Source organism: Phacochoerus africanus, chromosome 3, assembly GCF_016906955.1.
Source record: "Phacochoerus africanus isolate WHEZ1 chromosome 3, ROS_Pafr_v1, whole genome shotgun sequence".
In the NCBI taxonomy this organism is placed as follows: Eukaryota; Metazoa; Chordata; class Mammalia; order Artiodactyla; family Suidae; genus Phacochoerus; species Phacochoerus africanus.
The window spans coordinates 169517835-169533415 of NC_062546.1; the positions used below are offsets into that span (position 1 = coordinate 169517835).

The following is a 15581-nucleotide window of genomic DNA, read 5'->3' on the forward strand; positions in this document are numbered from 1 at the left end:
ACAGCTCAAAGCCACTACCAGTGCGGGCAAGCCAGGGAACCTGGCATGAGAGTGCAGCTGGAGCTCCTCTGTGCACCTGCTGGCTCCCTTGTGAATAATAGTAAAATAAAGGACCAGAACTAGAAGGGAAGTGGATTTCCGTCCTTGTCGCCTTACAGGGCCCCTTTGTTGTCCTCTACTGACAGCAGTTAACATTCTGCCAATTGGCAAAAGAGAATTGTTTACAGGGGCGAGCTCCAGTATCACAAAGTAGGACAAAGAAGGGTAGTTTGGAGTCAAGAGACAATAACTTGATAAGTGCCTCAGATGCTCTCTCTGCCTAGAATGCACTTTCCTGCGCTCTTCATCTGATTCATTTTTCATGTGATTTCAAGTGAGCTTAGCTGTTACCTCTGTGAAGAATTCGTTCTTGATATCACCAAGTCACATATGCCAACGGTAGATTTCAGATACTGAGTACTTTTCTTTCGTAATAACACTTATCAAGTTGTAATTCTACATTTGTTTCTGTGGTGGTTTGATCTTTATGTCTTCCGATTAGACTGGTTCTATATCATCATTCTATTAAGATGGGATCCACAAATGTCTTCCACCAATGTCGTGTTTTTCGTGTCTAGAACAATAAACTGGACATAATAAGCGCTCAAGACTTTTTCACGGCTTGTATTGAAATGTTAGTAATAAAATATATGGATAAGTGTAGGTTAATGTAAAATCTTTAAGTTGCCATGCTGCTTTTTCAATATAATTATGGTTTTGGTATTTCTGGTTTTAAAAGGCATTTATATGAATTGAAGAGTTGTGAAAAATACAGTAAGATTTAAAGGGGAAAAAAAAAAATCCTACCTCCCAGACACAACCACTGTTAAATTTCACTTCAGAATGTTTTAAATGCACAGATATATAGAAGTTGTTTTTACAAATATCATATAGTATATGAACTTTCGTATTCTGCTTTTTACTTAACATGACATCGTAAACATTACCTCGTATCTTGATATGTTATTTAAAAATATGACCTTAATGACTACATTGTGTTTTTATGAATTTGCCGTATTTATTTAAATTACCCCAAATTGTTGTCCATGTGCGTTGTTTCCACTTGTTCACTACTAAAACAATACTGTAGGGAGCATTTCCTGCATGTATATCTTTGTGAATAATTATTGCTTTCTTGGCATAATTTTTTAGAAGCAGAATTATTGTGTTCAAGGGTATGAATATTTTTAAAGTTCTTAATATATCTGCCCAGAAAGATTGCACTAATCTCTTTGTTTTTACTTGTAAAACTGATTAGTAGAAAGATGGAACATTTTTAAGATGTTTAATTTCCATTTACATTTCTTCTTTTGTGAATATTTAAGAACACTAAGATTAATGATCAAAGACTACCAATTACTTTATTATTGGTTATCATAAAACACTGTTGCAATCACTTAAGTACTTTTAAGAGAATGGTAATGCTTTAAGTAACACAGACATTAACAACTTTAGACTTTATTTTATAACAACAAAGTTCTTTTTTATTTCCTTATCAGTTATTTTCTAGATAGAATTACTTTACAATACTCAGTTAATTTCATCAGATGATGTGATTTACTGAAATTACATTTGTATAGGGGACTATGGAATCATCTTAACTCCATGGGTTAAAATAGTCATTTTAGAACTACTCTGTACTTAATACATCCTTTAAAGTTCCTTCAGTCTACTTTTAAGCAAATAGGGCTTTCACTAAAAAGTAAAAGCTAAAGAGAATAAAGAGTTTCCAGAAACTTTCAAATCTGAACACATACACGGTGGTACATATATTATGAAAATCTTTGAATCTACATTCATATATTTCTCCCAAAAGGAAGATTTGTTTTCTTTGGTGCTGTTAATAAAAAAACAACCACCACAGTTCATGTTTTGCTCTGAAAAATAAATCAAGTCAAGGACAAGTCAAATATGTAAGTTTATACCAAGACTGAGTGACTGGAATATGGATGGATCTCGGTATTGGGAAGAGCTAAGTGTGAGAACAATTGCATGCACTGCAGCTGAGCGTCAGGGGGTTCAAGGGACTGGAAAGTAATTGGCAAAGCATATTAAGAATTTGTGAAGAAAACGAAAGGCGTGAGTTTATATCTTCTTCATCACAATCCCATTGAATTATTGTAAAGGAAGTTTTAAATATGGAAGTCCCTAAAAATGAAGCAAAAGAGAAAAGAATAGAATTCAAAAGGAGGGAACTTTGGCAGAGAGGAGGCTGAAAATGGAGAAACTCTGGGTTTAGAGTCAGCAAATAGGATGGAGGCAAGCTTAAGAAGAGAGGTATAAAACAGGATAATTAAATAAGGGTATTTTAAGGAACAGCCCACTCTTCCCTTACCTATTTCCATTCTAGCTTGTTCTATGAGGTGGCTAACATTTGCCTTCAAGGCAAGAAGGTGGGGGGAGAGTGGAGAGTGATATACTAGTATTTTAATGACCTGTTAGAACAAAATACAAAACTCTGCAGGGGAAAATAACATAATTCAATGTTTGTCAATGTGTCATCCACGGTAATCAGCATACAGGTTAAAAAATTTCTAGACATAGGAAGAAGAAAATGTGACTTTCTATAGGGAAGGAAAAGATTAGTTATTAAAAGCACACCCATAAACAACCCAGATGTTAGAATCAGCAGGATTATAAATATGTTTTAAAATTTTGGAGTTCTTATGGTGGCTCAGCAGAAATGAATCTGACTAGTATCCATGAAGACGCGGGTTCAATCCCTTTCCTTAATCAGTGGGTTAAGGATCCAGCATTGCCGTGAGCTGTGGTGTAGGTTGCAGATTCAGCTTGTGTATGGCACTGCTGTGGCTGTGGCGTAGGCCAGCAGCTACAGCTCTGATTGGACCCCTAGCCTGGGAACCTCCATATGCTGCAGGTGTGGCCCTAAAAAAAAAAAAAAAAAAAAGACAAAAAATAAATTTTTAATTAAAATTTTACCCAAAAAAAAGTGGATATAATAAGTGAAGAGAGGAGAATTTCAGGAAATATAAAAAGATGAAATGGAGACCCTAGAACTAGAAAGAACAATAGCTGAAATTTTTAAGTCTTCTACTTTTGGTATCAATTTGGAAAATAAAGATTAAAGAATCAGTAAACTTGAAGATGGTTCACAAAAATTATCCAAACTGAAGAGCAGAGAAAAATATTAAAAAAAAATAACAAAAAACTGAGCCTCAGTGACTTAAGAGACAATATCAAGCATTCTCATATATATGTAATGGGAATCTCAGAAGAAGAAAGAAGAGAATGGCAGGGGGAACCTATGAAGAAACAATGGCTACAATTTTTCCAAGTTGAATTTAAAACAACAACTCACACATCCAAAAAGCTCAGCAGAATCCAAGCAGAATAAATGATAGAAAATCACACCAAAGCTTATCATAGCCAAACTGCTGAAAGTAAAACATAAACATAAAATCTTAAAAGCATGCAGAGGAAAAAAAGACACAGGGCAAAACGGGAAACAGCAACAAGAATAAAGATTTACTTCTCATTAGAAACACCAGAACAACAAAACACCAAAAACTCTGGAATGAAATCTGTAATGCAACTGGGGAGAGTAACTGCCTATATGGAATTTTATATTCAGAGAAAATATACTTTGAAAATGAATGTAAGGCAAAGATATTTTCAGATAAACAAAAGCTGAAAGAGTTCCTCACCAGCAGACTTGCTCTACAAAACAAACTAAAGGATATTCTTAAGGCTGAGAGTAAATGATATCAGATTGAAATTTGGATCTATCTACTGGAAGAAATGAAAAATAATGAAAATGGTAACTGTATGGATAAAAATAAAAGGTTTTTTTTCTTACTTTTTAAAAAAATCAATTGACTTTTTAAAGCAAAAATAATAACAGTGTATTGTGTGGTTTACAACAAATGTAGAATTGAAATATATGACTAAGTATACACTTGACAGGAGTAGGTAAATGGAATTATACTATTGTATGGTTTGTATATTATATGTGAGGCAGTGAAATATTGATTCAAAAGACACTGTGATAAATTATGATGCATACTGTAATCCTTGAAACAACATCTAAAAACAAAGAATGAAGAGGTATCACAAAAAAGATTAGTACTAACAATTATTTGAAAAACCAGTTCACCTAAAAGAAATATGGAAAAAGATCAAAGAAACAAAGAATAGACACAACTCCAAATAGTAAACATAACCCAGTAATACCCATAATTATATTAAATGGAAATGGACTAAAAACTCTAATTAAAAAGCAGGGATTGACAGATTGGATAAAAGAGCAAGACCCAACTATATGCTGATTACAAGAGATGCACTTTACATATAAAGAGAAAGAGGTCAAAAGTTAAAGGATAGGAAAAGATACACTATCCAAAAGATAAGCATAAAGAAGTTGGTGTGACTATATTAACACCAGGCAAAGAAGACTTTAATACAAGGAATATTACCGCAGATAATCAGGATCATTTCAATAACAAATTGATCAATTCTTCAGGAAGACATGAAAGTCCTAAATTCACATATATCTAACAACAGAGCTTCCAGATTTATGAAGCAACAATTGATAGAATTAAAGAAAGAGACAAATTCACAATGGTTATGGTTTTTTTGGTTTATTTGTTTGTCGTCATTTTAAGGGCCGCACCTGCGGCATATGGAGGTTCCCAGGCTAGGGGTCTGCCAGCCTACACCACAGATCTTTAACCCACTGAGCGACGCCAGGGATTGAACCCACAACCTCATGGTTCCTAGTCGGATTTGTTTCTGCTGCGCCATGACAGGAACTCCTGGTTATGGGGTTTAATCGCCATTTTCTTAGCAACTGATGGAGTAGGTATATTAAAAATCAGTAAGAATATAGGAGATTTGAACAGTGCCACCAACCAATTTGACCTAATTGACATTTGTAATACACTACACCCAGCAACTTCAAGAGCACATGGCATTTTCACCAAAATAGACCAATTGCTGGACCCTAAAATATGTTTCAAAAAACTTTAAAACACTGAAATCTTTAGAGGATGTTCTTTGACCACATAGAAGTAAATTAACAATTAAAAGCATTAGGATATCTTGAAAACTTTCAACAATTTAGAAATTAATCAACCTTCTAAATAATCCAAAGGAAAAATTCAGAAGAGATATCAGAAAATATTTTGAACTGCATTATAATGAAAGTATAATAACCCAATTACCAATAGCAATAATGAAATTGACCCTGACCCCTCTTTTAGGTTATTATAAACAACTTTATGCCAAAAATGAAATAGAGTTCCCATTGTGGCTCAGTGGAAATGAATCTGACTAGTATCCATGAGGTTGTAGGTTGGATCCCTGGCCAAGCTCAGTGGGTTAAAGATCAGGCATTGACGTAAGCTGTGGTGTAGGTGTAGACATGGCTGGGATCCACATTGCTGTGGCTGTGGTGTAGGCCAGAGGCTACAGGCCGATTTGAGCCCTAGCCTGGGAACCTTCATATGTCATGGGTGTGGCCCTAAAAAAAAAAAAAAAAAAAAGACCAAAAAAATGAACTAGACAAATCCCTTGAAAAATCAGACTTACTAAAATGCATATAAGATGAAACAAAAAATCTGAATAGCCCTAACCTTTTCCAAGCAATTAATAATTAAAATCTCCAGGCCCAGATGCCTTCACCAGAAAATTCTTAAAAACATTCAATAAAGAAATAATTTGCAATCTTAGGAAATTTTTTTATATTTTGAAATAATTTAGAAATAGAATGAAGGAAGCACTTTTCAATTCATTTAAAGAGGCCAGCATAACCTTATCAAAGCCTGACAGAGTCATTATAAGAAAAATTTCAGAACATTGCTCATGAATAAAGAAGCAAAATCCTCAACAAAATATTAGCAAACTGAAGTAAGCAATATATAAAAAAAAGATAATATACATCTTGACCAAAGTGCTTTTTCCCAGGAGTGCAATATTGGTTTAACATTTAAAAACTAATCAATGTAATTTACTATGTTAACAAAATTAAGGAGAATGACAGCATAATTATCTTAAATCACTTGACAAGGAGTTCGCTCTTGGCTCACCAGGTTAAGGATCTGGCATTGTCACTACTGTGGCAGGGGTTCAATCCCTGGCTCGGGAACCTCAATGTACTGCAGGTGCAGGGAAAAAAAAAAATCACTTGACAAAATAAAAACTCCCAGCAAGCTGGGAATATAAGAGAACCTACCAATAAATATAGGAAAAATCTACTGTACACCCAATATAATCCTTAATAAAACTGAATGTAGTTTTCTTAAGATGAAGAACAATACAAGGATGATTAGTCAACATTATACTAGGATTCCTAACCAGACTAACAAGGCAAGGAAAGATTGGAAAGGAAGAAATTAAATTTCATTTATAGATGTCATTGCCCATGTAGAAAATTTTAAGAAAACCACAATAAAAAAAACCTAATAAAGCTATTAGCAAGGTGTTTTAGGTACAAGTTCAATATAAAGTTAATTTGTATTTCTGCATTTTAGCCACCAGCAATTGGGAAATGAAATTTTAAAAAGATTATATATAATGACATACAAAATCTAAAATACCTAGGAATAAATTTAATTAAAAATGCACAAGACACTAAAAACTATAAAACAATAATGAGACAAATTAAGGAAAATCTGAAGAAATAGATAAATCATGTTCAATCATGAAAAATGCAATGTTGTCAAGATACCAATTATCTTCACATTGATTTATAGATTCAGTGCACGCCTAGACAAAATCCCATCAGATTTTTTTGTAGAAATATACAACTTGATTGTTAAATTTATGTTGAAATGCAAAGGACCTAAGATTTTGAAACAATCTTGAAAAAGAAAAGTTGGAGGACATTCATTATCTGAAATCAAGACTCATTACATAGTAAATAAGACAGCATGATACTGAGATGAGGAAAGTCAATGAGATCAGTGGGATAGAATGGGGTCCAGAAATAGAACACACGTATACAGCTCATTGATGTTCCACAAAGGTGCCAAGACCGTTGAATGGGGAAAGGTCAATTCTGCTTTATTATGCTGCAGTCTTAGATTACCTTTTCCCATTTTACAAACTAGTTGTTAAAGGCCGAGAGACTGTGTTAGATTGAATGTCTATGAATTAGCCAGGTTAGCCCAGAGTGAGCACTCCAGGCAGATCTGTTGAGTTGAATCAGAAACCAGATCATACTCAGGAAGTTCCATAACATCCATGTGGGGATTTGATAAGTATTTTTTAGGAAAGGAAATTCAAAAACACACATGCTTCTGGGAGCAATTTTTTAGGTACCTGGACAAGGATTAAACTAAAATGCATATAATTGTATTGAGATCTGGGCAGATTGGGTGTTTCCAGAGATTTCTTTTCAAGATGTAGCTACTTTGGTTCAAGTGTTTGATGAATATCAGATAAAGACATAGCCAGAGACTCATATCCAAATAGGGTCTCTATAATTGGAAAGGCCCCAGGCACACAAAGTCCCAAAGTAATGCTGATACATTCATTCATTCATTCGTTTATCCATTCAGTATTCGTCATGTACCCACCAGGCACCAAGCATGTAATGATGAACAAGACGCTGTCACCACTTTTCTCACACAGAAATTGCAGAGGATATTTTAAGGTTTCACTAAATTAGAATATAGATTATTCTATATTATTAGATTATTAGAATATAAATTAGTACTGATTACAGATTGTAGACCAACCACCTCATGCTCCTTATGGTTTATATTAGTGCTAATCAATAGAAATATAAGGTGAGCTACATATGTAATTTAAAATTTTCTAGTTCCCACATTAAAAAATAAAAAGAAACAGGGTGAATTAAATTGGGTAATGTATTTTATCTAATAATATATCCAAAATCATTTGGACATGTGATCAATATTTTTTAAATTATCAACGAAACATTTTAAATTCTTGTACTAAGTCTTCAACTTCAATCTATAACTTATACTTATAGCACAGCTGGATTCAGACAAGACACGTGTCAGTGTTTATTAACCACATGGGGCTAGAGGCTACCTTACTGGACAGCGCTAGGAATCGACTCCAAGTCAGTTAAGAGGTTATTGAAGTTTAAAGGTGGATTCCAGAAAGGTAGAGAACTGATGGTACTTCTAGTCCATAATGTTAGAGGAAAATCACTGTATCCAGGAAAGAACCCTCATGATTCTATGACTAAAAATATAAGGACTTGTGGTCAAGATGGACCTCATTCTGTAATAGTTCCGTAACTGTCTGCCAGTTTTTATCTGAAAGAATCCTTGAGCTTTACTCTATTCGGAGACAGCTCTGTATGGCCAATATGCAAATAGATCCAAGTAATCTTTGAGAATTTCAAGTCTTTCCAATGCTCAGTTACCCCACCAGTGAGGCGGTTTTCAGGACCTAAAAAAATATAACTACCCAAATTTCTCAGTAAATACTTGTGGGATGAATGATGAAATGAATGAGTGGCCTACCTATCAGTTCTCTGATGCACAAACAAAATATTTTCAGCTCTCAGTTAATGAGCCCAAGCTAATTCGCATGCTTGTCTTCCATTTAAAATGCTTTTGCATTCAACAGAATAATTTTTCCTCTGTTCTAAGGTTATTATTTCCACTAGGCTATAATATAAATCCTTTTATTTTCAAGAATAACAGTAATTTACTACACTATACACAATGAACCATATTTTAGATTCGCAAATTTATAATATTCACCAAGGTTGAATCTCAACTATGATTTAGAGAGGCCGTGAGTTGGAACCAGCCTGGACTTAATCACTTTTAACAAAATATTTATAGATTCATAAAAAAAATTAGTTTTTCATCATTCACAGTAGACTTTCTCCTCATGGGTGGTACTACCTGGGAACTACCCACCCCAACAGAAACATCTGAGACATTGAATCCTGGATCTTCTTCTGAATCAAAATCTCTGGAGGTAGCGTTGGGGAATTTGCAATAAGTGCTATGGGAAAATTCCTGCACACTAAAGTTTGGCAACCACTGCCCTACAGTGAAGTTCCAAACTTTAGGATAACTAAGGATAAAATTGCATACGACCATTTAAATCTATTTTATTACTGGAGGAAGGGATGTTTTCAGTACTTAATTTGTTCACTACCTGGAATGAACCTTTCATTTTGTGCTGTTAATTCCCCTTGAAGTAAATTTTAAAGGGCATTCGGTATTCAGCCCATAAAAGGTATGTTGTACCTTTTGGATGTATGGGTAATGACCGATAGATTCAACTAAAGTCAAATTTACACATCATAAATGGGCATATATCTAAAATCAAGTCAACTAGGACCATGATCATACTTTTTTGTACCTTCCAAGGGCAGTCTCTGTAATTTTTTTTTATTATTGCTCAATGAATTTATTACATTTGTAGTTGTACAATGATCATCACAATCCAATTTTATAGGATTTCCATCCCACAATAGTCTCTGTAATGTTTGACGGGGTCAGGAAAGGGCTTTATTTCTTATTCTTTTCCTATGACATCATTTTAAGAGTACTTTAATTCAGTCACAGTTCTACAGATAGTTACTGAGCTAGACACAAGTAAACTGGAGCTTTAAAAATGAATCTAATTTCAGTGTCTGGCTTCAAGGGAGTCATAGCCTCTGCAAGGAAGGGGCAGACATGGAAACCTTGTGTTAAAATATAATGTGTGAAGGAGTTCCTGTAGTGGCTCAGCGGAAACAAACCCAACTAGTACCCATGAGGACACGGGTTCAATCCCTGGCCTTGCTCAGTGGGTTAAGGATCTGGTATTGCCATGAGCTGTGGTATAGGTCGCAGACTTGGCTCAGATGTGGAGTTGCTGTGGCTGTGGTGTAGGCCGGTAGCTGCAGCTCTGATTCGAGCCCTAGCCTGGGAACTTCCATATGCTGCAGGTGTGAACCTAAAAAGACAAAAAAATCTATCTATCTATCTATCTATCTATCTATCTATCTATCTATCTATCTATCTACCATGCATGCATGAAGTTTTTATGAGGCACAAGAGGGTAGAGAGAAATGAGGCTGGGTGGCTATCTGAAAAGAGTCTGGGCTTCCTAGAGATGATGTTATGCTCTGTTTGAGTGTGAGCCACAGTTGACCAGAGAAGTGGAGTCATTCCTACAGGGCCATCCAGACCTAAGGAAGATCTTTCTACAATGCCCAGCTTTCTCCGAACCTGACCTGCAAAAGCAGGCTGGCTTCTCGTTTTTCACACCCAAAGCTCTCTCTGGTTGTAAGATGTTAAGGGTGATACATTTCCTTTTGAGGCCACTAAGGTGCCATTTAATTCACTCCAGCAATAACTAAATAGGAACTTACCTTTAAAAAGATGCCGAAAGCAATGCGCTGCTAATTTATTGCCACATCTGTTAAAGCTCCAGAGAGAATCTGACTCCCTCAATTTTAAATGTAGTTGAGTTATTGTGATGATGTTTCCTGATTTAATCCTTCCATAAATTAGAGGAAATGAGCATAGTACCTGTTGTCACTTCATTCTTGCCCCATCTCCAATCCCTCTTCTTCTTTCATTAATTCTGAATAAAATACCACAAGACATTGATGTAGCACGTGGAGATGGGAGGGCTATGTTTTTATAGCCTCAGTATGAAATCATACTTAAAGATGCCTAAGTCTTTACAGAAGGGGAGGGGGGAACTGCTCATCTCCTGGAAAGCTCCTAATGCCTTTCCTGGGTAGTTACGGCTGAGGAAACTAAAGCTCACAAATGTGCAGTGGCTTGCCTGGGCTCACTCTGCAAGTAATTACTAGAGCCAAAACACCCACCCAGGTCTTCTGACTCCAAGTGTAAGGCTCTTTCTAATACCTCCTTCCATCTTCTGGGGATCTATTAAAACCGTGTCTTAACTGTTTGCAGTGAAAGGCACGATGGCCAACATGAAAACAAAAAATAAAAATCATGGCACCCCCCGCCCCCATTACATTATCATCAGTGTTTTCAGTTTATCACTTCACCGTCATTATTTGGTGTTTTCTTACAGAAGGCAACAGACCACTGCAACAGAAACTATCCTTAGATGGGAGCCCCAAATCTATACATGGAACACCCGAGAGGTCAGATGGCCTACAGTGGTCAGCTGAGCAGCCTTGTCACCCAAGCAAGCCTAAGGCAAAAACTTCTCCTGTTAAGTCCAATGCCCCCGCAGCTCATCTTGAAATAAAGCCAGATGAGCTGGCAAAGAAAAGAGGTAAAGTGACTTCTTTTGCACAAATGATTCAACATATTTTCGCATACAAAGACAAGTACCTGGAATGACAGAACTTTCTAGAAGATGCTACTTAGTGAAGGGAGAGACACGTGAAATTGCATTTCTTTCTGTGAGCCACACAGATTGAAAGCCAGCTCTGATCCGTCCCTCGTTAATCCAAGGTCTTGAGTGTTTCAGTGGAATCAGGTCCCCCTTCCCTGCCCCACTTAGTAGGCATGGAACTTCTCTTAGTAGGCATGGATCAATTTATACCGCAAGTACTCTCTACCCTGACATCCTACAAAGCAAACGTTAATGCAGGAGCTCCTTTGGCACCGTCTATGCTGGCGGTTTTCCCCATATACAAGTTCTGAACTTGCATTGAATGAAGATGAGTCTAGAGGCTGGTATGTCATCTTCCGATATGATCTTCCTCGTGTAGATTCAATTCTGTGTTAGAACTTTCAGACAAAATCCACTGCAAGAGGGCTTTCTGTTTGACACACTATGTTTTTATTACCTTTGGAGCCTGATATGCTTTATACATAACTGGTATGAAAAATGAAAGGGGCTAAATCACTTCCTCTCTGATTGCCAGGAGATTAAGTAATATTCTTCTCATGCAGCCTCGCTTGTATCTGATTTCCTTGGCTTGGGCTTGATAGACCTTTTCACTTTTCTTGAGAGGGAGTTCTTTCTTCTAAGAAACATGCCCTTGTTGGGATAAGTACAATTTACCTATTTGCTCTGCACTATCTGTAAACCCTGGTGACGGTTTCAGGAAATCAGGAGAGATTGGCACCCACAGAGCTGCTTTAAGTGCTGCTGCTATAATTACAGCCCTGGCTCAGGACCGATGGGGCCAGAGCCAGCGTACCTGGCACCACTGCTCCATCCTCTCTCTAGCTCATTTGTACCTCTCCCAACCTCTCTGTCATTTTCCTCTTCCAAAAAAGCCCTGCTGGCTTTAAATCACACAGAGCGGTGTTTATAGGGAGAGCCAGCAGCACAAATGGTCTTTAGACATATCAGATTCTAAGGAACTGCAGTTAGTAATAGAACATAATGATCAGAGCCTCTTTCCAAAGGGCAAAGGAGACACAGGTGCCCGAAACGGCCCAGCCAGAGCATCCACTGGTGAAGTCACAGCTGGCCCAGCAGCCACACAAACCACCCACTCTGGATTTTAGGGAGTCTGGGTTATAAACATCCTCTTGATGGAACTCATTGAAAAACAAGAGGCAAATGTCTTTCTTTTTAATTGGAAGTTGCTTTTGTTGTTATTGTTGAGCTCACAAATTAAAAAAAAATGTGCTCAATTGAACATGTTTTCTCTTGACATTAATTTTAGGCCCAAATATTGAGAAATCGGTGAAGGATTTACAACGCTGCACTGTGTCTCTAACTAGATATCGCGTCATGATCAAGGAAGAAGTGGATAGTTCAGTGAAGAAGATCAAAGCTGCCTTTGCTGAATTACACAACTGGTGAGTAATTTGACTTAGAAACTATAAATCTGCGGCACTTGAGCTGTTCTCATAGGTAAAAGCATCAGATGGAAAATGGTGTTTATTTAGCACATAAACATCACCAAACAACACTTCAGGAGATTTTCTTAAGCTCTGCAGACCGAGCCGTATATCTTGGGAATAAAAAAGAGAGAGAGGGAAAATGCTGGAATAAAAAGAAACCTGATACACATAATTCACTGGAGTTTAATGTTGGCCCAAAAGTATATGAATGATGTAGAAAACAACCTCAGCAAAGAACAAAACCTCCAAAATGATATTCTGACAAATCTTTGGAAGGCTAACATTATGAATGCTACTCAGAGAAGAATATCTTCCAGCCTGGTAGCATTATAAAAGAAGAAAAATTCCCCTAACAAAACTCAGACGTGTCTTACATAAGCTTAGTGATAGAACTCCATTCTTGGGTGCCTTTAAGACTGGAATTGAGAAATGGTACATCAGTGTGGCTTTGGTCCTGCCCTGCCCTCCTCTGCCACTGATTTTGATGGAGGACATTTCTTTCAGCCCTATACATCTGCTTGTGTGTGTAATTAGAGTGAAATAGCTATTCTTAGAGTGAAATAGCTATTCTTAAAAAAAAAAACTACATTATCAGTTATCAGTAGATAACCTAACCTACATTATCAGTAGAAGAATGTTCTCAGTATATCAATCAGGACTCTTTCAGTTTCAAGTGACAGAAACCCCAGTCATACTAGTTAATGACAAGAGAGGATTTACTGGCTGATGTACATAAAAATTCCAGGAGGTTCCTTTAGGCAAATTTGGTTCTAAGCCCAATATATTCTCAGGATTCAGTCCCTCTCTCTCTGCCTCCCTCTCTCTCTCCCTGCTTTCCTCACTCACTGCCTCTCACCTTCTCCTGGTTCTGCTTATCCTTGGCTTCATTCTTAGGCACAACATCTCCATGTAGCAGCAAAGAGAACCCACTGGTAGCTCCAAGGGTACGTAATCTTTAGCCCCTGTGATCCAAGGGAGGGCTTTGTTTGCCATCATTCTAACACAAAGTCCAAGGGCTAATTTCCATTGGCTGGGTTGGGTCTTTCATCTTGTCCAGAAACCGGTCATGGTGGCTAGAGGGACAGAGTTTTCCTATCGGCCAGGCTGGAGCCACATGCCTACCATATAGTGAGCCGTGGAGGGAGCCCCAACCCCGAACTCCCCGAACTGAGAGTCAAAGAGCCATGGTTCCCAGAGGAAAGTCATGGCGTTAAAGAAGAAAATAGAGAATGGAGAAAAAGCGTATCCACAATGGCCCGGCTCACGTACCATGTTTCCTTTATTGGCCTCCCTGATTCTAGAATTTGATCACAATTTCTGCCTATTTTGCCCATTCCAAGTCCCCTTTTTTTGACATTGATGTGCTTTTTTGCTGATTGGAAAGTCGTGTGAAACTCAAGATTAAGCCGAACACTAACCTAACCTAAAATTCTTGACTATTAAACCATCTGCTACATGTAATGGGAGATTCCAAGGGTACAGAAGACACTTGGGACTTGAGAGAAAACCATCTCCTCCAGTTATTCAGTGAGGAATCATTTTCCCTCCACCCATTCACAACGTCCCCTCCTTAGTGGACTGCTTCTCTGTTTGACCAGATTATAACCTTACTAGTTTTCAAAGCAGAGTCCTAGAATATATTCAAAAGTACTTGGAGAAAGTAAAGATGCTATACAAATGGAAGGTGTCATTGTTGTGGTTGTTATTATTATTATTATTATTAGTTTTTAAATATTTTTTAATTTTTTAAATTTATTTTTATTTATTTATTTTGCTTTTTAGGGCCACATCCGAGGCATATGGAGGTTCCCAGGATAGGGGTCAAATCAGAGCTGCAGCTGCCGGCCTACACCACAGCCACAGCAAGGCAGGATCCAGGCCATGTCTGCAATCTACACCACAGCTCACAGCACCACCAGATCCTTAACCCACTGAGCGAGGCCCCGCAGCTCATCTTCCTGGTTGGATTTGTCTCCACTGCGCCATGACGGGAACTCCTAGTTTTTTAAATTTTACACATCTGTGACTGTTCCAGTTTATCCTGAAGTTACCCTAATATATAAAAGCACACACTTAACTTCCAGGCAGCACACTTTACCTGGAAAGGGCCTCTAGTAAATGTTGTAAACTTTATGGGCTCTCAGGTCTCTGGGCACCTCCTCCGCTGTGTCGTTGTGACGTGCAAGCAGCCAGAGAGCACACAGGGAGGCAGTGGGCCAGATCTGGCTCTTGGGGGTCGTAGTTTTCCCGCCTCTGTCTGGAGGGGTCAGTGAGCTGCTCCCAGCAGCAGACCCGCAGTGGTGTTGGAGAGTAAACTCTCGCGCTGAGGCCTCTGTATGATACCTTCCATCCGAGTGACTCACACACTTAACTGACAAAATGTAGTGGTGACCTCAAATTACCTCTCTCCACCAGCTGCTCTGAGTACTCTTATTTTTTATTTTATGTTATTTCCTTAGTCAAATGAACATTGTATGGCTCATGAGACATCTTGAGATTTATAGCAGGTTCTCTGAATGCTTTATTCCTCAAGAGCTGAAAGTGTGGGGCCAGGAAAGTCAGCAGCCAGGGAAGTTGTGTATCTTTTCTCTGCTTGTAATTCACATTGCATTTTAAACTGACGGAAAGGATCCCTTCTGAATGAGCTCTGCCAAGCAACTCGGCTGTTTAAAAGTCGCTTATGCTTGACAAAATGGCACTTTTCCTCCAAACTGAAGAAGGCACAATTTGGATCAACTCTTTTCTGTATGCCATTGCTACCAAATGAGAAAACATCACCACTTGTTTTCTGACCTAACCCTTAATTTGTAATCC

The 15581-nt window shown here is 37.6% G+C and overlaps 1 protein-coding gene across 5 annotated transcripts in view; it reads left to right on the top strand.

Moving 5' to 3' along the window:
- Nucleotides 1–15581, top strand: part of SPATS2L (spermatogenesis associated serine rich 2 like) — a 182307-nt gene that overhangs the window by 130274 nt on the left and 36452 nt on the right. For 4 of the 5 annotated variants that reach the window (XM_047773174.1, XM_047773173.1, XM_047773172.1 and 1 more), the window contains 2 exons: nucleotides 11029–11235; nucleotides 12587–12722. In XM_047773174.1, the coding sequence (XP_047629130.1) occupies nucleotides 11029–11235; nucleotides 12587–12722 (343 nt within the window). The remainder of the gene's footprint in view (nucleotides 1–11028; nucleotides 11236–12586; nucleotides 12723–15581) is intronic. The other variant, XM_047773176.1, reaches the window with a different exon arrangement.